The sequence below is a fragment of the Engraulis encrasicolus genome, chromosome 4 (genome assembly GCF_034702125.1).
Source record: "Engraulis encrasicolus isolate BLACKSEA-1 chromosome 4, IST_EnEncr_1.0, whole genome shotgun sequence".
NCBI lineage: Eukaryota > Metazoa > Chordata > Actinopteri > Clupeiformes > Engraulidae > Engraulis > Engraulis encrasicolus.
The window spans coordinates 3,426,816-3,447,500 of record NC_085860.1 but is presented as its reverse complement, the minus strand read 5'-3'; the positions used below and the strand labels follow the sequence as shown (position 1 = coordinate 3,447,500).

General features: G+C 42.6%; 2 protein-coding genes across 2 annotated transcripts; one reads left to right on the top strand and one right to left on the bottom strand.

Moving 5' to 3' along the window:
• Window positions 1–3,062: 3,062 nt before the first annotated feature.
• On the top strand, window positions 3,063–11,516 carry LOC134447048 (uncharacterized). The gene is made up of 14 exons (XM_063196333.1): window positions 3,063–3,611; window positions 3,763–3,795; window positions 3,945–3,977; window positions 4,136–4,212; window positions 4,402–4,500; window positions 5,023–5,067; window positions 5,200–5,280; window positions 5,405–6,042; window positions 6,176–6,245; window positions 6,334–6,420; window positions 6,588–6,680; window positions 6,777–6,860; window positions 6,968–7,072; window positions 7,191–11,516. The coding sequence occupies exons 1-14, from the start codon at window positions 3,257–3,259 to the stop codon at window positions 7,329–7,331; spliced, it is 1,941 nt and encodes a 646-aa protein (XP_063052403.1). The 5' UTR covers window positions 3,063–3,256; the 3' UTR covers window positions 7,332–11,516.
• A 2,234-nt stretch (window positions 11,517–13,750) lies between these two features.
• On the bottom strand, window positions 13,751–19,988 carry calub (calumenin b). Its single transcript, XM_063196514.1, has 7 exons — window positions 19,922–19,988; window positions 18,779–19,030; window positions 17,891–18,084; window positions 16,714–16,880; window positions 16,252–16,312; window positions 15,809–16,011; window positions 13,751–14,991 (listed from the first exon to the last, which is right to left on the bottom strand). The coding sequence occupies exons 2-7, from the start codon at window positions 19,003–19,005 to the stop codon at window positions 14,887–14,889; spliced, it is 957 nt and encodes a 318-aa protein (XP_063052584.1). The 5' UTR covers window positions 19,006–19,030; window positions 19,922–19,988; the 3' UTR covers window positions 13,751–14,886.
• Between the last annotated feature and the right edge of the window lie 697 nt (window positions 19,989–20,685).

Genomic DNA, 20,685 nt, shown 5'->3' with positions numbered 1-20,685 from the left:
TGTTTTTTTTATCATGTTTTCTTTGTAATGGCATAACTAGACATAATAATTATTGTGTACAATGATGTTACCCACAGACTGGACCCCCACAGCCCCCCTCCTGGAATCCTCAGATTTGATTTGATTGTTGAATGCTGGAAATTAAGCTTGATCACTTAATTCATCTAAATATGTAGATGAGCTCACATTGGTGAAGTGTTAAAAATATTGGGATTAAATGTGGGGATTTATTTCATTAGTCAGTCACACACTTCCCCTGTCTTTGTGTGTGACGGTGTGTCATCAGGTTTGCCTAGTGTGGTGACCTTCTGGTTGATTTCACTGGGTGCAGTGTACAGCAGTTGAGTGCAGAGGGGTAGGGGTAGTCTTCACTCCACTCTGTACGTTTCATGGGATGGCAGGGGTCAGACCACCACATTCAGTGACAACTTTTTTTTTTTAAACAAACGCCCCCAGGACCCCATCATAAACATGCCAACACACCCTTGACCTCACCATAAGCCTGCCAATGCCCCCTTAGTACTACAAAATAGTTGAACGTTTATGTGGATGAAGATTGTTTGATTGTTCTAGGGATAGGCGAATTTGTATTTATCCTGCTGTGGAAGGGGCCTTAGTTTAACGACATCAGGTCATCCGTGTTGAGAAACGGACTGAGTTGTGAGGAACCGCCTGACTGACTGCGTAGTGTTTTTTTTTGGTTTTTTTTGCAATGAACCACAGAGGTTGACAGTGTCATAACACAGTCATGAATGAGTCATAAACATGTCAATGTCATAAAGGTTGTATGGTCTGTCTTTACCATAACCAAATGTCATGAATGGTCATGAAATGGTCATGACATTGACATCATGTTTGTGCGCTATGATACTGTTATGACACTGTCGTGTCATACGTATGACGCTGACATCAAGTGAAGTGTTACTCAACTTTATTTATGCTTACGGTAATGTCCTCTTCAGTTTCATCTTCTTTTTAATCATCTTTATTTTTCATAATGACTTTTTGTAGTCTTTTGTTTCTGCTAATGATCTTCTGTACGTGAACAATAAACATAAAGTGTCAGTCTTATTTTGCCCTGATGTGGTGGTTTACCTGACAGCAATGGTGTGTGTGTGTGTGTGTGTGTGTGTGTGTGTGTGTGTGTGTGTGTGTGTGTCTCTGTGTCTGTGTCTGTGTGTGTGTGTGTGTGTGTGTGTGTGTGTGTGTGTGTGTGCGCGTGTGTGTGCGCGTGTGTTTGTCTCTGTGTCTGTCTCTGTGTCTGTGTCTGTGTGTTTAACTGATGAGTGTGTGTGTTGTGGTGAAATGCATTGGGGGAAACAGATTTTAATGAAATACAAGATTTGTTTGGGGTTAAAACAAAATAGAGAGTGGGAAGACAGGCCTTGGTTTATCTCATGACTACTACCACAAGAGTTCCCCAGACCAAGTACTATAATGTGGTTGATGGGTGGGCTGAGGTGATAATACAGTGTATTTTGGTGGCAGGGGCTGTTCTAAACAGGGGCCAGAGTGGGCCAGGTCCACTGTAAATTTCCTGCTGGCCCCTATTGTGACCCCTGTGCCAAACAGCCAATGACTTAATATATTCATTTTTCTAACTGTGACATGATATAGAGCCTACATTTTTGTTAATTATATCTTCATAACATTGAGAAAAAAAAATCTCTTGCTAATTTATGTTCCCCCCTGAAAAAACACTCACCCCGCAACAACTGTTTATTGGAGAGATACTGTTGTATGTACAGTATACAGTGTACCTTGAAATATTACATAGAGTAGAGTATAATTTATTGATCCCGAGGTAAATGAAGGTGTCCAGTAGCATACATACATATAGAAAAACAGAATACACAACACACTAAATTACAAGAATAAAAACAGAGGATTTTGTAGCCAGCCAAATTCCAGTCTCCGTCTACTGAAACTCCAAACCACTTAAGCCGGAGCTCAGCAAACGATGCCAGCATTCAGCCAGAATTGGGCCAATTGTGCTTGATAGTAGGCTAATTTATTTATTTAAAAATATCTGACGGTGGTGACTCAGTAAACTCAGTATTTGCAGTTCTGTAGAACTTTTATATGTTCTTTCACGTAATCAGTGAGGTTTTTAAATTTTTATTCAATTGACATGATGTCTCTTCTTGGGACAGGTTTTACAGGGTGTAGGCCTAGCTACTCTAGCAGGTTTACAAAGTAGGCCTGGCCCAATGAACAAGTCCAACAGGCGGACCGATATTCTCTGCAACCCTGTGGACATAGGAGGGAATTACACTTTAACGAAAGCGTTGGACGGTCAGCTAGGCGCATCTAAGAATAATGAAATTACAATTAAATATTTATTTAACTATAACTATAGGCTGCATTTGTAATTTATTTTGTAATTGTTCATGAAAATATCATTGATTTTCAACAGAATTATCACTTTTATAGCATGTTTTTTGCCCAACTTTCAAGAATCACTGAAATGCACTAGCCTACTGTATTTCAGGCTCTATGACGCTCAAAGGGGGACTTTGTTCTAGGCCCTAGCAACAGTAGCTAAGCATGGATTGTTCACACATCATAGAATGTTCAAACTAGAACGCAAGGCAGTATATAAAGTGTGTCTGGTGCACATTTGATCAGTTCTTTACGAACACACCTGGAAAGCAGACCGCTGTGACTTTGCTCCGCAAGCTTCTCTATCTATACGCTGACGACTGTGACTTTGCTCCGCAAGTGTCTCTGAATCTGTAACTGCAAGTTTGATCAGTTAATTCTGAAAGCAGACGACTGTGACCTTGCTAAGTATTTCTAGCCTGTGCCGACTAGTAAATTTAAGCTAGGCTAATTTGTTTTAGCTACCGTAGTTGGCAGGTTTCTCATTGATCGTTTGACATTTAACTCATTTAATAAATAATAATAATATTTAGTATAAATACAAATACATAATTGTTGTTAGATTTTTTTATTGAGATCTAGGCTACCGTGTGCTGATCAGTTAAGCTAATTTGGTTTAGCTAACAAACATATTTAATTGGATTGGTAACCTTTATTTTTCAAATTCATATCTCTCTAGTACAGTAGGCTAACCTAAAGCTAATTTGGTTAGCGTTAATAGGCTGGTCCTCGAATTTATTGGTTTTGTTTAGTAGCCAACTGTAGTTGAGGTTGGCAGACATAGAATAGCCTTAATCGGATTGGAAAATTGACATTTTTCAAACCTTTAGCTAGAGCTCTAATTTAATACAGCAATTCTATTCTAGACTGTATAATGCCATCACGGAGCAGCAGGCGCCGAGCCTCGCGGCAGAGGAGATGGTCTCTCTGGTGTTTTGCAGGTGCTGATGTGAAGGAGACGGTGGACATGGGGACGCAGACGGAGTGCCCGACCGTGGAGGTGGCCACCCAGGCGGACGGACCCGAGACGGCAGAGGCGACCACTCAGGCAGGTTGGGTGACAGCCGAGGCCAGCACTCAGGCTGCTTGTGGAACGGCTGAGGCCGGGATACAGGCAGTGAGAGTAATGGCCGAAGCTGGATGTCAATCTGTCTGGGCAACCAGCGAGGCCTCCGTCCAGGCGGCGGGGGTAACTGCTGAGGCTGACACCCAGGTGGACTCCACGGACGGTAAGATTGTGACCCTGTCTGACAAGTGTAAAACGCCATTTCAGGCATTATTCCCTCATGCAAGAACCTCATCCTACGGTATGATTCATACCCCCAAAAGGCTTCTTTACAAAAATCATCTTACAGGGTTTTTTTTGTCATTGTCTTGCAGCGACCCATTGGCTTGATGCTGAGCTACCAGGAGGTGAGAGTTTGCCAGATACTGCCATTAAATTAATGGCATTAACAGACACCATACCTTAAAATCATGATAATTAAAAATAAAATAAAAACTGTTCATGTGCACAGTGGACCTAGATATAAAACCTCTCCCTTTTTACATTCACATATCAGCATCTGTCCAGAGGACAACTGGTGCTGTTCCAGGTATGGCCATTTTCATCAATACATCCAATTTTTCGCCTTGTCATTGTTTTTTAGATTATGGGGTTGTTTTTGAGGCTATATTGTTTTTTAGATTATGGGGTTGTTTTTGAGGCTATATCCATTTTTACTTCATCTGTTTTTGTGTAATATAATTGCAGACGCCGACTGGACAGTCCAGAACATGAACCAGACGACAGCTTTTGAGTATTCAGAGTTCTTCCGCAACGGCCAGATGGTGAGACATCATTTTTCTTTTTAGATATACTTTATAGTATGGTAAGTCATTCTCCAAGGCTGTGATGATTTAGGTAGCTAATCTTACCTGGTTGAATATAACTGTCAAGAACATACATGTATCAGGGATTTTGCTTTCCTAACCTGGGATTTCTGGCTCTGCTTGCTTGTGTCTGCATGTGTGTTGTAGTGGGTGGAGGTGAAGCTCAGGTGTGAGGAGAGGCGTGAGGGTCCGTACCTCAGGCAGTACTGGTACCTCATCAACAACTGTTCCCAAGAGACAGCAGAGGTATTCTGTCTAGCCAAGACATTCTCTTTTTTTTCCTTCCCTCTGTTTGTTGCTGTCTGTTATGCCTGTTTGTGTCTTTCGTGTGGTGCCAGCGTTTGTACGGCACACACGATTGCCCCATGGAGACAATAAAGTTGTACTACTACTACTATTTATGTATTAAGACATGGAATGCTTGGATTTTAAGTACATAGTATAATACAAAAGGCTATGGTTTCTTTCTTTTTGTGTGCTTACTTGGACTTAATTATTATCTTTTGCAAATAGGGTGTTTTTCATTGTGGCCAGTTTGATGGGTACCGTTTTAATCCTGTTTTTAATTCGACTGGGATTTGTTTTATTGTTGGCGCACTTTGAGTTACATGTTATGTATGAATATGTGCTTTACATATAAAATCATTATTATATTAGTGTTATTAGTAGTAGTAGTAGTAGTTGTTGTTGTATAGCTGTCATGTCGATCCTGCAGTTGTCATATCTACCCTTGTTCCATTGATGCTCAGCTGTTTTGCTTTATTTCAGGGATTCATGCCCTACGCCAACGGAGAGCTGCTCACTCACATTGAGGTACATTGAGATACATGCACTTTTGCTGGAGAGAGCAGCAGATCTGAACACATTACCTACACATCCTGCACTGTATGAGTAGCATTCTAGCAGATCCTAAGCATTTGTTGTTTGTGTTTATTGTCCTTGTAGTGGTACTGTGGGAGCATCACTGCGGTGTACTCACACATCCACACACAGATGACCACAGTTATGGACATAGGAGGACTCCTGGTATTGACTCTTGATAACTTCAAATTATTTATTGTATGGAATTTATGACTTATGGATGTTTACAAAAAAAAAATAATAATAACAATATTATGCCCTTGTATTATACCATGGATGTGTACAACAGTACGGCGAGACATCGACCAGCTGCAGGGGTCTGTCCATGGACGCTGCTGGAACCTGGACTCGCCTGGAGAGGACCGACACTCTCCGGATGCCCCTGGACCAGTTCTTCACTCCTCAGCCGGACCCTGATGACGACTCTGCTGGCCTCTTGGAAATCGACTGGTATCCTGGTGATGACTCTCCTGGTCCTGATCCTGGCGCTGATGGGTTCAACGACGCTGATTGGTTCGACGCTGATGGTGACAACGCTGGATTCGATAACGCTGCTGATGACGACTCTGCTGATGACGACGCTGCTGATGCTGACGCTGGATTCGACGTTGCTGATGACGACGCTGGATTCGACGCTGCTGATGACGACGCTGCTGATGACGACGCTGCTGATGATGACGCTGGATTCGACGCTGCTGATGACGCCGTTGGATTGGACACTGGATTCGACGCTGCTGATGGATTGGAGGACGCTGCTGCTGTCCGCTCTCCTGCTCCTGGTCCTCACGCTGCTGATGCTGATGCTGCTGCTGGTACTGATGCTGCTGCTGCTGACAACTCTACGGCCCCTGGATTCGACGATGCTGCTGGTTGCTCTGGTGCTCTCTCTGCTGCTGCTTCCGTTGCTAGCCAGGTTCCCTCTGTGTAGTAAGTATGGGGGTCTTGAATTTTGTAAAAGACAGAAAGAAATGGCTTCAATGACTGTGTGGTGACTGTTATGTATCATTAACTAAAACACCATTTATTAATCTCACCAAAACATTCTGTCGCCCCTCCATAGCTACTTCTTCCAGTCCACCGGTCTGGGGGACTTCCCCCTGAGGCTTGCTGGACTGAGGGACGCCTTCGCTGTGAGTACAACAGTCAATAGTCTGAAATGTCCAAGAGAAATTATTGTCAGAGATGACGATGACACTGAATTTTTTTTGTTTTGTGTAGGTCTTGCTTGAGCAGCCAGAGACAGCCAACTTCATCGCTGTGACAGGGTCCATGCTTGTGAAGAACTTGGCCACCCTCAATGGAAAGGTAATTATTTCAGGGAGGATGTAATGTCATGGGACTAGATTTAACTGATTTTGGAGTTGAAGAGTCAACTCATTTAGCTTGGATGACAACCACAACAGACGTGAATGTCAAGTAACAGTCTTTAAACAGAAGTCCCCTCTGTTCTGCTTTACTCTATCTGTCTTCAGGATGCTGGTGCAACTCAGCAGGCCTTTGACGAGGTGGTGGCCTTCGCCCAGACACAGACTCCCACCATCACCACTGAGCTCCTGGAGGTTGGGGTACGTCAAACGTTTTTTTCAAACACTGGCTCACAATTCCACAGTCTAAGATTATGTAAATTGCAAATAATCTGCATCATATCTTTTTGATTCTAGATCCACCAGTTCAACCTCCTGGATGTGGTCTTCGAGCTGCTGCTGTTCAGAAACCTAGAGTTGGCGTATGTGCGGCTGGTCCCTGTACGTCATGGCAGATCTTTCTGTTGGTTATTGATATATACATACATGTATATTTACTAAGTGGTTCATCCGACTGACTCCAGCCTTTGTTGTTGTTTCTCCTGCAGCAGGCACAGGACGGGTTCCTGGATCATCTGGCGACAGTGGTCCAGTCCCTCCTGCCCTCTGAGGCGTGGCCACCCCAGGCAGCCCAGTGCTGGGAGCTCCTGCAGGTAACCACCCTTCTCACCACTCGTCACCTTTCTGACATCGTACCTAAGTGCATGTAGCCTGTTTGATTAAATGAGTCGTTTTACTTTATCTACATTGACTTTATTGTTTCGATCCTAGTCTGAGGCAATCTCCTTCGTGTTGGAGATCCTGTCCCTGGACGTGTCATCGTACCACCAGCCCCAGCACCTGGCCCAGAGGGTCTTCAGCAGCCTGGAGCGCCGCATCGACCAGCTGCTGAGCGTGATGCCGTCTGGCTAATATCCCTTTCCCTCTTTAGTTTCCGTTATGAAGGGTTTAGTTACTTAGGCTTAGTGGGGTTTAGATTTTAGTGAGCAAAACTTAGTACTTACTACTGTATGGGTTTAGTTTCTTAACACGTAGAAGCGTTTCAGTCTAGTATTTAGTATAAATGGGTCAAGTAATTGCGTAGTAAGGTAGGGTTTAGGTGTAAGAATGAGGGTTTTGCTTTTAGTTTTTGGTTCTATGATTAATATGGGCATTTAGTTTTTAGTGTTTCAGAGGGTTAGGGCATTTGTTTTTCTATGGTATAGTCTGGATTTGAACTAGTTTATAGCTTTCATCTACCAAGGTTTAGTACTTAGTTAAGTTAATTCGTTGTAGTATAATGGACGGTTATTTTGAACGGTTAGTGCTCTCATGTTTAGTGGGTTAGTGGATGGATTAGCTGTAGTTTTGATTGAGGGTTAATGTTTACAGTAGAAGGGTTTGATTATGTTTAATCCATAAGGGTTGGAACTTTTTTTAAGGTCTTATTGAGTATAATTGAGTATTTGAGGGTTTATTTGCTGTAAATGTGGATATCTTATAGCAATTTTAGGGTCTATTTTTTTAGTGTATGGTTTTTGCATGTATCCGGGTTTCCTTGTAGTGATTTCTTATGTTAAAGGACAAGCACACTATTTTGAACATTAAGCCCATTTTAGTACTTCTCTGCAATGTTCTATTGCATCCCCTCTCATTGTTTTTTTTCTTTGTTTTTTTTAAACATTTGTTTTCAAAGTATGCATCTCACTGGGTGATGGGGGTGTTCACTGGCATTCCCTACGAAATGTGAAGGGGAAGTACGGCTTCTGTCATTTATTTCCCATTTTGTGAATGAAAGAAAATAATGTGTTTACTTAATGCTACATATGTAAAACATCACAAACGCCATGTTTTACTATGAAAATTGTTACCCCTGAACACTTAATGAGTTGCATACCGGTATTCTTAGAAAAAAAAAATGTTGGTGTGGTTTTAAGAATAGATTTCCATAGATGGCCATTCTAAATCTAGTTGAGACAAAATCCAAAGTAGCCAAATAACAGAGACCGCAGCAAACATGAAGTAAACGGTGAGGGGGACTCTAAAACATTGCAGACAAGTAAAAAAAGGGGGTTAATGTTCAAAGTAGTGCACTTGTCCTTTAAGTATAGCCTGGGTTGTTTACAATGTTTAGTAAAGTTGGATTCTTTTTTTTCAGCATTCAGATTGTAATGAGTAGTCGGGTGTACTGGTCTTTTATTTCATATTAAGTAGGGTTTGGTTATTAATGTTACTTGGGGGATTGTTTTTCGGGTGAGTTAACCTTTTGGTTTCAATTTAGTAGTGCAGTGCATAAGAAGCACAATGAGTGCGTTTACATGCAGTTCAGTATCCCGAATATGAGGCATATCCCGGTTATGATCATATTCAGGATAATGTGTTTATATGGGCACAGAACGTTATATCCCAGTCTACATTCTTGGCCGTTATAGAATTCTCTTCAAATGCGTGTAGCCTGGATACCAGCAACAGCGTTCCATGGGAAGCCCCTGTATTCGGGATAAGGTGTATACATGCATCAGCAGAGATGTGGACTTGTGACTTGTGACTCGGACTGACTTGTGACTTGAGTCACAAATGACTCGACTTGAGACTTGACTTGCCAATATTAGGAGTGACTTGTGACTTGACTCGACTTGTACGCTATTGACTTGAGACTTGACTCGACTTGACAGTTTTAGCTTGCAATGACTTGCAATTGTGCTCCAAGTCAATGAATATATATATTTTTTTGCATTTTGTGTGTGAAAAAAATGCATGAAAGAAAGAAAAAAATAAATGATTTACCTTCAACCATAGTCAAAAACCATGCTAAAAAATATATATGATCAATTGTGGGTTGCATGGTCACCCAAACAAACATGAAAGCTTGTCTGCAGCCGTGCTGTAATGGTTAGGGAGTTGGGCTGGAGATCACAGAGTTGCAGGTTTGAATCCCACCCTTAAGCCCACCTCTTCCTACATCTCCATCCATGACTGAAGTGCCCTTGAGCAAGGCACCTAACCCCATATTGCTCAAAGGACTGTCACCAATATATGCGTTGGATAAAAGATAAAAGTAATTTAATGAATAATTATAAACCGTGGTAAAACAATGGTTAGTTTTCAGAGTAAAACCATGGTTCAATTTATAGTTAAACCTAGTAAAACCAAAAACCAATGCCGAACCATGCTCAAAAAACTGAAATCATAGTATACCATGGTCGATTTCCGGGACATGACTGGCGAAGGGGGACATGCAAAGCAGTGTGGAGAGGTAACAGGGTCGGTTCTGGCTTATTTGGTGCCCTAGGCGAGTTTGAGTTCTGCATCATGCAATGACTGGTTTAATGAGAACATAACAATTCTCCACCCAGCAGAGCAGCACTGCTCTGTCAGCGCTTCCCTCTGTCTCTCGAGTGTGAGTCTCCAAATTCAAAATACATCGCACGCTGTCACTCATCCCGCCCCCTTTCTCAGGACTGTCTGTTTATTGGTTCACAGACTTCCCAGAGACAGTTGAAAGCGATATTACTATTGGCTGAGGGGCGTTTTGCCGTGAGGAGCGCTTTCACTGCGCTTTGTTGATTGCGACTTCATAAAAAAAACCTCCATAGCGCAAATTTACGCATCGGAGAGCGCCATTTCGGCGCTCCTTCTTCACATGGCGCTCTAGGCGACCGCCTAGCCGGCCTATGCTTAAAACCGGCCCTGAGAGGTAATGAATTTATGACCAAAGGTAATTGTCAATATTGCACATAGAATACAAGGTGACTTGTTAATGACTTGGAAAAAAATAAGACTTGGACTTGGACTTGACTTGGCTTTGGCACGACTTGGACTTGGACTTGACTTGACTTGGCTTTGGCACGACTTGGACTTGGACTTGACTTGGTCAAATGTGTCGTAACTTGTGACTTGACTCGGACTTGATTGGAAGGACTTGAGACTTACTTGCGACTTGCAAATTAGTGACTTGGTCCCATCTCTGTGCATCAGTATCCCGGCTTCTTTCGGAGAACTCCACCTAGCATATCCCGATGTCTCAGTATCCCGAATAAGGGCTTATTCGGGATACTGAAGTGTTTATATGCGCAAACGCAAATTCGGGATACATAATATCCCGATCATATTCGGGATACTGAACTGCATGTATACGCACTCAGTGTTTCTCTGCAGCAGGGGGGAAACTTAACATTTTTCCCCACCAGTCACTGTGGCAGGTAGATTCTAAAATCTACCAGTCACTCACAATTTTTACCAGTCACCATTTTTACTAGTTCATATTCAACCGTTACAAACATTGTAATGCCAAGTACGATCATTTTCTGATCAATACTTTTGTTTCAGAGGTCATAAATCCAGTTATTGTGATGCCGAGAACTCTTTTCATTACCAATTTGCTTTGATGTTGGATGCTGCGTATAATTCCGCATTAACCCGGGTGCCTGTAGAAAAAATTCACGGGTCAAGGTGACGGGTGTTTAAGGTGGATGGGTGCTTATTTCCATCCCTGCTCTGCAGTTGTGTAGGTGCTTTCTATGAAAAGCCAAAAAACCTTTCAGCAACCCAACTCTGAAATGAAATTCAGTGGGGATTGGTGAATGGTTCTCATTGGCTAATGCCCCATTTTACTCAAATGTGTTCTACCCAAGCTCTGCGCCCCTCCCTCTCTGTGTATGATCTGTCTTTTTCTGCAGTTGTTCCCTGTTGGTGCTATGCGGGACTAAAGACCAGAACCAAGTCATGATGCGGACCCTGATGACGAGAACCATTGAAGCTGAAGATGACCACCGATGACCAGCATAGAGGATCCACAAACTGAAGGTGAACCTAGAAGACCAGCCTACCAGGATCCACATACTGAAGACAACCATAGAAGACCAGTCTAGAGAGACCCACACCATGGAGGACTTACATCATCATCTCACAGCTTGACAGAAGATTTTTTTTAAATGATCTATTCTGGACATATCTGATGCCATCTGACTGTCAGCAAGACTGATGACAAAACCAACATGGAATACTGGAAAACCCAATGAAAATGGTCAATTTTTCAACATTGGACATTTACTTATTTATGATCACGTCATACTTTTTTCCACCCTAGTAAATAATATTTTTGACTTTGAAAAAGCATTTGTATTGTAGTCATCTCTTCTTTAAGGCACTTTTGTTTTGAAGTTGATTTGTATCAAATCATGGTATTAATCCCAAGAATGAATGCACAATCTGTGCATAAAACATTTTGTGTATACTGTTTCATTTCTTATGAAATGTGCGTAACATATGATTCTTCTATAGCTGCTATTCTCTTGTTTTAAATAGTATCCACTTATATATATATCTATACTATATGGTAATTAACTTGCTTCCTGTTGGAGAAAAAGATGTCATCCACAAAAAGTCAGAAAATGTAATTGTATGAGTATGTGAAGTTTCATTGCAAGAGCTAATAAATAGCAAATACAAGCAACATGGAAACCATTCAAAATGTTTGCAGGGTGTTTGATGGATGTATTTTCACAGTTTTGGAAAGTGAGGTGAAGTATAATTGAGATGTACACAATTGCAAAAAAAGCCATCAATTCCTGTATATATTGTGGTACATAACATATGAACCTAACAGTGGCTAGTATCTGGTTACAAGTAGGCCTCACACAAAATCTGGTCTCCTGCGTAAAACTCAACAGCATTTGTGATAGAGCTTGGTACAGCAAATACATTAGAAGTGATACAGTACATGTTCAAGGTTACTTCTCATTGATTTCAGGTTAAGTGTTTATAATGAGAACACAAATACAGGTGGACCGTTAAAATTATTTATTGTATGTGTGCAGGACGGAGCTTTGGAGGAGGCCTCGAAAAGCCTCACAAACTTATCATCCATCACAAAAGTTACTTTTTGCAGTCACATCCAGCCTATTCTTCCTGTAATAATCCATAGCTTCCTCATACACCAAGGCAGTGTTCCAGGTACATGTCTTAGTGACAGCCCAGAGAATAGTCATTCAGGCCAAGTAGCATAGGAAGATTCAGGTCATCCCATTCTCCTAACCAAACAAAAACCCTGGGCGTGTCTTTCAAACCATCTACCTGACACACTGGAACAAGGTCTCTTACGGTGCTTTCCAATATACTAACTCCCGTCCTCCCCAAGTGCATGTGGCCTCATGATGACGCCACAAGACGTCATTGGCGGCGACAGATGTTCAATTCAGTATCTCGCAAAAAAAACCCAATTGAAACAGCCTGGCAAACCAGACTAAATGTGAGATCAAAAGCAAATATTTAGTCTGGCCCAGATCAATGAGACATCGGGTTGTTCCCATCAACAATCTTCCGTTCTTTTTCAAACTGTGTCTGTGCCTATTGGCCAATACTTTGTCGTCACTCCCTCATAACCCTGCCTGCTTTGAATCCAAAGATTCAAAACAAATCTCCTGCATTGTGTTTGGTCTGCCAGTTTTAGGGCATGGGTTATTGTCGAAGGATAGACCCACTCGCAGACAAAACATAATTTTGGTCGTTGGCGGGTGGAGCTAGTTCACTAGGCTATAATTGAAAGATACTTCTCTCATTTGTAATCACGACGTCGAATGGGAAAAGTACCCAAAAGTTGTTGTGGCTGGGATGACAGAGGGGAAACTTCATTGTTTTCTACATGGAGGTGGGGCGTCATGTGAAGTGCGGGGCCACAAGCAGAAGCCGAGGACTTGAGTCATGATATTGCAAAGGACCCCTCATTGGACCGAATGAAAGAGCAGGCGGTACAGAGTGGTATCTGTGCCCTACAACACCCCCAGATACACACATACAGCCACTCATACATAAAAACGTAGCCCTTCATTTAAAATACAGAAACAAAAAGACAACTTCATAAAAGTGAAAATATGCACAAAAGTCTTCTCCCATGATTCAACACTAGAAAAACACACAGACACATGTAGAAGGGCTTGTTTTCAAACGGCAAGTCACAAGGCAAACGTTCGGGCAAAGTTTATCAAAAACAGTCTGTCTGAGATTAATAAGCCCTACGCTGATCACTAGTGCTTCAATATTAAACCGCACTGGTGCAGTAAAACAGTAAATAATGGACTGTGGGGAAAAAAATGGCTTGCTGGCGTGATTGCGACGTTAAATAATAGCTAAGCGCCCTACTATATAAGGGATACCTGTAGTGGCATACACACATTCAGCGAAACATAAAGATAAAACAGAATAGTACAAAAGACAAAAAAATAGAGATAGCAATTTACTAAATAGAGGCACAAAAGATTGGATACCCTTTGCTGAAGAAAAATATGTGTCCATGGTGAAAGGGATCAAACAATGCTGCAATGACGTCAAGAAAAAAACAAAAACAATAACCTACAAACATAAGTCCACACAAACAATCCAAAGGAAAAGGTGAACAGTGCATACAAACCCCTAAGATCATTCACCTGGGCCACACACGGCTAAACACCCCTGACCCCGTCACAGCTACCACACTAGTGCTGTTCTTCACCATGGCTATTCATTTGAAATTCACATATTGCAATAACCATATCACTACACGCATGTTACAATTAACAACATTGCCATTAATAACCATATTCAACATAACATTACATGTTGTAGATACAGTAATATTATAATATATAATATATTGCATATTGGAAGGTAAAAAAGACTAGTTTGGTAAATCCAGCGCTGTAGTGATTTTTGGTGACACAGAGGCAGCTTGCAACATTTCATCACGTCACATCTTCAGTCAGCTGCTATACTTGTAGCCAACTTACACCTTCAATCCTTAAATAACATGATTTTGAACACAATTCAAATAGTAAGAAAATAACCACATAGAAACACCCCCCCTATCAAATCAAGCTTCAGGGCTCTTCAGGGCCTTGTGTTTATTAAGGCCTTATGCAGAGCAGTGTCATGGTTAGACATGGCCTTATGGATGCTTAGAACAGGTCTTATACAGCACCATGTCATGCTCATGTTGATGAAGGCCTTATACTGCGCCATAGTTTGTCATGAGAGGGCGGTGTGGTGGCCGAGTGACCGCTGGGGATAGGAAGGTAGACTGGGGTGCAGTCAGTGTGGTAGTGAGATCAGTTCTTAGCAATATCCATGAGGTCCTCCCTGCAGCTTCACATGCATTCACTGGCAAACACACTTATATACAGACACACGCACGCAGACGCACGCAGACACACACACACACACACACACACACACACACACACACACACACACACACACACACACACACACACACACACACACACACACACACACACACACACACACACACACACACACACACACACACTCTTGCATACATTCACACGCGCGCACACAATCAAAAAAAGTGACTGGCACACAGACACACACACACGCACGCACGCACAATTATCAAACTTGATATATAAAATAAAAAATCTCACAGGTGCTCAGTAAACAACACACACTCATACAAACCTACACACAGTGTTTTTCTGGACAGATATACGTGTGTCTAGAACTCATCATGTCTGGCCAAAGCCTCCCCAAAGTCTGTGGCCTGGCTCCCCACAAACAAGTCATACTTGTCCACAATCTCATCCTTGGTCAAACGCCCATCCTGGACACAAACAAACAAACAAATAAACACAGGTGAGTAAATGAACAAATGAACAAACAGGTTCATCAAAGATCACTGGTCAAGAAATTACAAAAAGCACAGACACAAACAAACCAGTGGGCGATTAAGCGGTTGATCAACTACTGATCTAGAACCACATGCAGATCGCATCATATGTCATACCAGATCTGGGCCCTATACTACAAAGCTGGTTGAGGATAAGTTAAGGTTAAATTAAGAGGTAAATAATCTAATATAAGAGCTTTTCTTAAGAAAATGAGGACTCCAGGCTCTTCTATTAGATGATTTACCTATTAACTTAACCTTAACTTGTCCTGATCCACATGTGTAGTATAGGCCCCTGACCTGCCCATCCTGGACACAAACAAGCCAGTGAGTGACCAAATGGATTAGTGAGAATAAACATTGATCTAGTGATTAACATTGATCTACTGCCAAACGATAAGTACACACACGCACACCTCATATTTTATACCAGACACATACAGTAGCTGCACGCATGCACACCTCCTCGATTGGCAACTGATTAGGACTCCAGTCAGATCTGTTATGTGTTGAACTCGTTTATCAGACACTAAGGGGCACGCACGCTATTAGACATGCTGTTGAGCATGTGTGCACACACACACATGCACAACTAATTTGCGTCCGATATGGACACTCGATAAGATGATGCACATACACATTCACAAGTGATCTGAGCCTGACTTGGTAAACTGTACATACTAGCACACACCGACAGACCCACTCCCGCCCACCCACACACCCACACACACACCCACCCTCAGACACATACCTGGTTGGTGTCAGACTCGTACACCAGGTGTTTGGCCTCGGCCTCTGCGTGGTCGTAGTCTTCGGGCAAGATCCAGTCGCGCGTCTCTGTGAGGTCCATGTGGCCGTCCTTGTTTTTGTCACGGAACTCGGTGAACTGCTCCCGCTCTGTGCGGACCCACTCTGGCTCATCGGCCTTATCACCGTCCGTGTTGTACATGTCACCTGAGCGACACACACACACACACACACACACACACACACACACACACACACACACACACACACACACACACACACACACACACACACACACAAGTAACACAAAGATAAACTAAATATGTATTGCCAATATTTCCACATAAGAATCATAAAGAAGGACATACAGTACATTCACGCTGACAGAATATCATGGGCAGAGTCCATGTGCACATGCATACACAAAAGGCACACGCTCAGACTCACCAATGTACTCATTCAGATCGATGAGGCCGTCTCCATTCTTGTCAATATCCTCCATTGTCTCCTGCGCAAAACACATGACAAACAATAATTCATATTTTGACCATTCCAAATGGAAATTAATCGTCTAAGTGTTGTAGTGCAGCCTTTCCACAAAGTGTGGAAGTCGACACTAAAACAAGTGTGCAACTGAATGGTCCATGTGGAAGACATCATTGCTTATGAGAGCTGTGGAGGTGTGAGTTCAACTCGGTTCAGTGTGGAAGTATGGGTGTATATTAGCTCGAGCATGTGCATCAGTCAGTAAGAGAGCAGAAACTGAACAATGAATACAATTATTCACATACTGTTGGTATGCAGACATAAAAACTCTCACAAGAAGTGACTGTGTGTTTTATTAAGATAGAAACCATTAACTCGTGATGATGATGACAAGTGTGTGTATGTGTGTGTGTATAGACTCACGATGACGACGATGTCCTTCATGTAGTCGTACTCCTCGGGGTGGAGGAAGGCGGTGAACTCCTCCTTATCCGCATGTCCATCCTTGTTGGAGTCGGCCATCTTGAAACGCCGCTCATCTCGCTCCATCATCTGCCTGTAGCTGATGCCATCCTCCGAGTCTGGCTCATCTACGCACACACACACACACACACACACACACACACACACACACACACACACACACACACACACACACACACACACACACACACACACACACACACACACGCGCACACACACACACACACACACACACACACACACACCGTTACAATGATGAACAAATGTGGAGGCTCAGATACAGGCACATACCGAGTCAAGATGCATGACAAGGTAAACTCATTTACACACACGTTTGCATTTCCATGCAAACACAAAACAAATGCATTTCATTCTGCATGTAAATATAGGACTTCATCAGCACATATTCAAACAAAGCTTGGCATGGTGCCTGAGTGACTTAGGTCATATGAGAGAACTACATAACTGATTTAATACCACAGCCATACTCCCAGTAAATAACATTGCATTACACTTATCTGACGTTTTTATCCAATGCAGGGTATTGGCTACAGTCCCAAGGGCAACATGGGGTTAGGGGCCTTGTTCAATGGCACTTCAGCCATGGATGCACTTTGGGTAGAGAGTAAGGAGAGGCCAGGGTGGGATTCAAACCTGCAACTAGGGGTGGGCGATATGACAATATTATATCGTGAATCGCGATATTGAGTAAAATATCGTCTCGAATCTGCCAAAGTGGAGAAATCGTATAGATCGTCTTGCAGTGAGGATGTTTATTATCAGTATCAGAGTGACGTTTTCTCACTTGTGTTGTTGTCTTCACTTTATTCTTTACATTATTGTATTCCAATTGTACACTTTATGAGAGTATCATCAGTGTGTTGACATTTTATTGACTGCAAATTACAAATTGCAAGTATATGAAAGTTATTTTTTGTTGTTTTTATTTTTTTGGATGGAAGATCGTGATAAAATATCGAAATCGTGATTTCATGTTAAAATATCGTGATACAACATTTTTGCCATATCGCCCACCCCTACCTGCAACCTTCTCATCTTAAGACCACTGCCCTAACAAGCTATTAGTCCACGACTGCCCCTGCCGTACCATACGTACCCATGATGTATCCATAGGTGGCGTTGCGGTACTCCTCCCAGGAGACGTAGCTGTCCCCGTTAACATCATGACCCTGCCACTGGCGGTCCACGTCCTGGTAGATCCAGCGCTTCTGGGCGTGCTTGATCCAGCGCTTCATCTCCTCCATCGACACAAAGCCATCGTGGTCCTCATCCATACGGTCCACAATCATACTGAGAGATAGAGATAGAGAGAGAGAGAGAGAGAGAGAGAGAGAGAGAGAGAGAGAGAGAGAGAGAGAGAGTGTAAATAAACAAACGAATGAATGGATGACAAGGGGATGACACAGGAGATACACAGAGAGAAATACAGGAGGAATGAAATACAAGAAAGAATGCAGGAAATACAGACAGACTGCATCGGGCAAGGGAGGGGGGGAGATTCAGGAAATGAAAAAAAGAAGAGAAAAATACAGGAAGAAAGGCAGCTAGACAGAGATAGAGACAGGGGAGAAAGGGAAACAGGAAAATGGCCGGAAGGAAAAGTCAGGAAAGGAAGGAGATAAAATATTAGTGAGGGCATTACTGCTGATCTTCGCAGCAAATTCAGTTTGGAACTGCTGTGCCCTTTGTGTGTGTGTGTGTGTGTGTGTGTGTGTGTGTGTGTGTCTTTTGGTCACAATTGAAAGTCCGAGGCCTCTTCCTGCCAGCTTTCAATGCGTGTGGCCGTGACCGTGATTGTACTACTTTGCGCATAGGCCTACTGTATGAGGACAATATCTCTAGGTTATTCCTCTGTGGTTTGACCGCATAGCCATTCTATGCCTTTTAAGAGAATGTACATCAGCTAATGTGTGTGTGTGTGTGTGTGTGTGTGTGTGTGTGTGTGTGTGTGTGTGTGTGTGTGTGTGTGTGTGTGTGTGTGTACCCGAGTCTCTCTTTGCTCTCCTCGGGCGTAAGTTGGTCGAAAGTCTTGGCTTCCTCCTGTCCGAGGAAGGCTTCGTGGTCATAGTCGAAGTTCTCTCCGTCGTCATGCTCCAGGTTGCTAAGCGGCGTGTCGTGATGCACACGATCCTTCTTCTCCATGGGCTTTCCTCTGGCCAACGCCACACAACACACCCCAAGCAACACCAGCAGCAGCACACACCGCTCCATGACTTCAAAACGCACTCACAGGGCCCTGAGGGAGAAACGCGGACAGACGCCACATAGTCACAACATAATAATAACATCAGAGAGGAACTCTGAAGACTTCTTCAGAGGAGAACAGATGTTTGGTGCAGTTACAGCCTGTAGCCTACACTGCCAACAGCCATGCAGATGGTCATAATTACTAAGGAACCCTGCCTCCAAGTGGTAATGCACACAATTGCATCAGAAAACATTCCAGTGGCACACAGTAATAATCAGAGACACTGAGTTTGGCATCTTCCATAAAAAAAATACTAGATGTCCTCAGCAGCATACATGACAGGGGCCTACATTATAGTGTTGCATCTGCATTGACAATGGGCTCGGCTCCCGAGTGGGTTAACAGGTTTTGTTTCCCCAGAGAAGTTGAACACGGATGCAAGTGAAATTTAATACCACTAGGGCACACACATCGCCCAGAATAACGACCTATATCGCGTCACAGAAACTGACACATCATTGAGATGTTGCAACTCTTGAGGCGAGCTAGTAAGACTGCCCGGAGGTATTTTCACGGGAATTTAACGGGCGAGAGAAATGTAACCTACTTTAGCTGTGTCAAGTTCAAGTGCGGCTCCAAAGTGTTTTGAATAGACATACCAAAGGTACAGTTTCAGTATCAATGAATAGAAAAGGTTAAAGGCAAGTCGTCTTTTCCCAAATAGTTAACGGTCCCTAACTTTATGATAACCTCTTCATCATTCAGTGATGATGAATGACAGATACACTGTTTGCTAGTTTTGTTGGAAAATAGGTGTCAAGAAACTCTGCGTGCACTTTTTAAAAAGCATGTCACACTACCCTTGATATCACAGAAAAACAAGTACATTTTAAAACTTGACTTGCCTACAGCTGTTGAAAAAATGTCCAGTTTACTCACCGGTTTCCTTGCCGAATACTTCACTTTTGCAGCGTCTCCGGTCACCCGCCCTAACCTAGTCATCAACTTCCTGTGGTGTAATAACAAGTTGACCAATAGGGTCATTGGGTACTCATTAAGTCCCACCCTCGTGGACATGCATTGTCACAGTACCATTGGTCCACTTCACTGCGAAGGGAGTGAGCGAATTGGTTGGGATCCGCCACGTCCTCAAGCTGCAGGCAGATATTTCTGCTGCAGGTGTGGAAAAAGCCCAAACTTTCATTCACAAATTGTAATGCACACTGAGAAAATACATAGGTCCTTATCAGATGAATGGAACGTAAAATACGAAGAATTACGAAGTAATAGGAAGTCAAATAAACCTGTAGGCTACTAGGCCTACCATTCGTCGCAGTAAAATGCCTGACACATTGCCTACAAAAATATGTCATGTATTTACGAGTGTCCAGTTATTCACCCATAATAAACAGAAGGCTGTTTATCCAGGCGTTTATTGCGCGCGCGCATGCAGCGGGGAGTCAGATGAATACGAGTAGGCCCCTATGTATTCTACAATCTATGGGTGATCCTCACGAAAACCATGTTTCAAATGGACCAAACCTCAACATTTTGAAAAGACATTTAAATTCAATTTCCCTCTTGGTTTTGCAAGATGGAGGACTGAAATAGTTGAAAAAAAAAATTGTCATGAAATCATATTTTTTTCTGAACATTTAGTGTCATTTTAATCGGCCAGTGCACCAAAATTAGAAAAAATATTT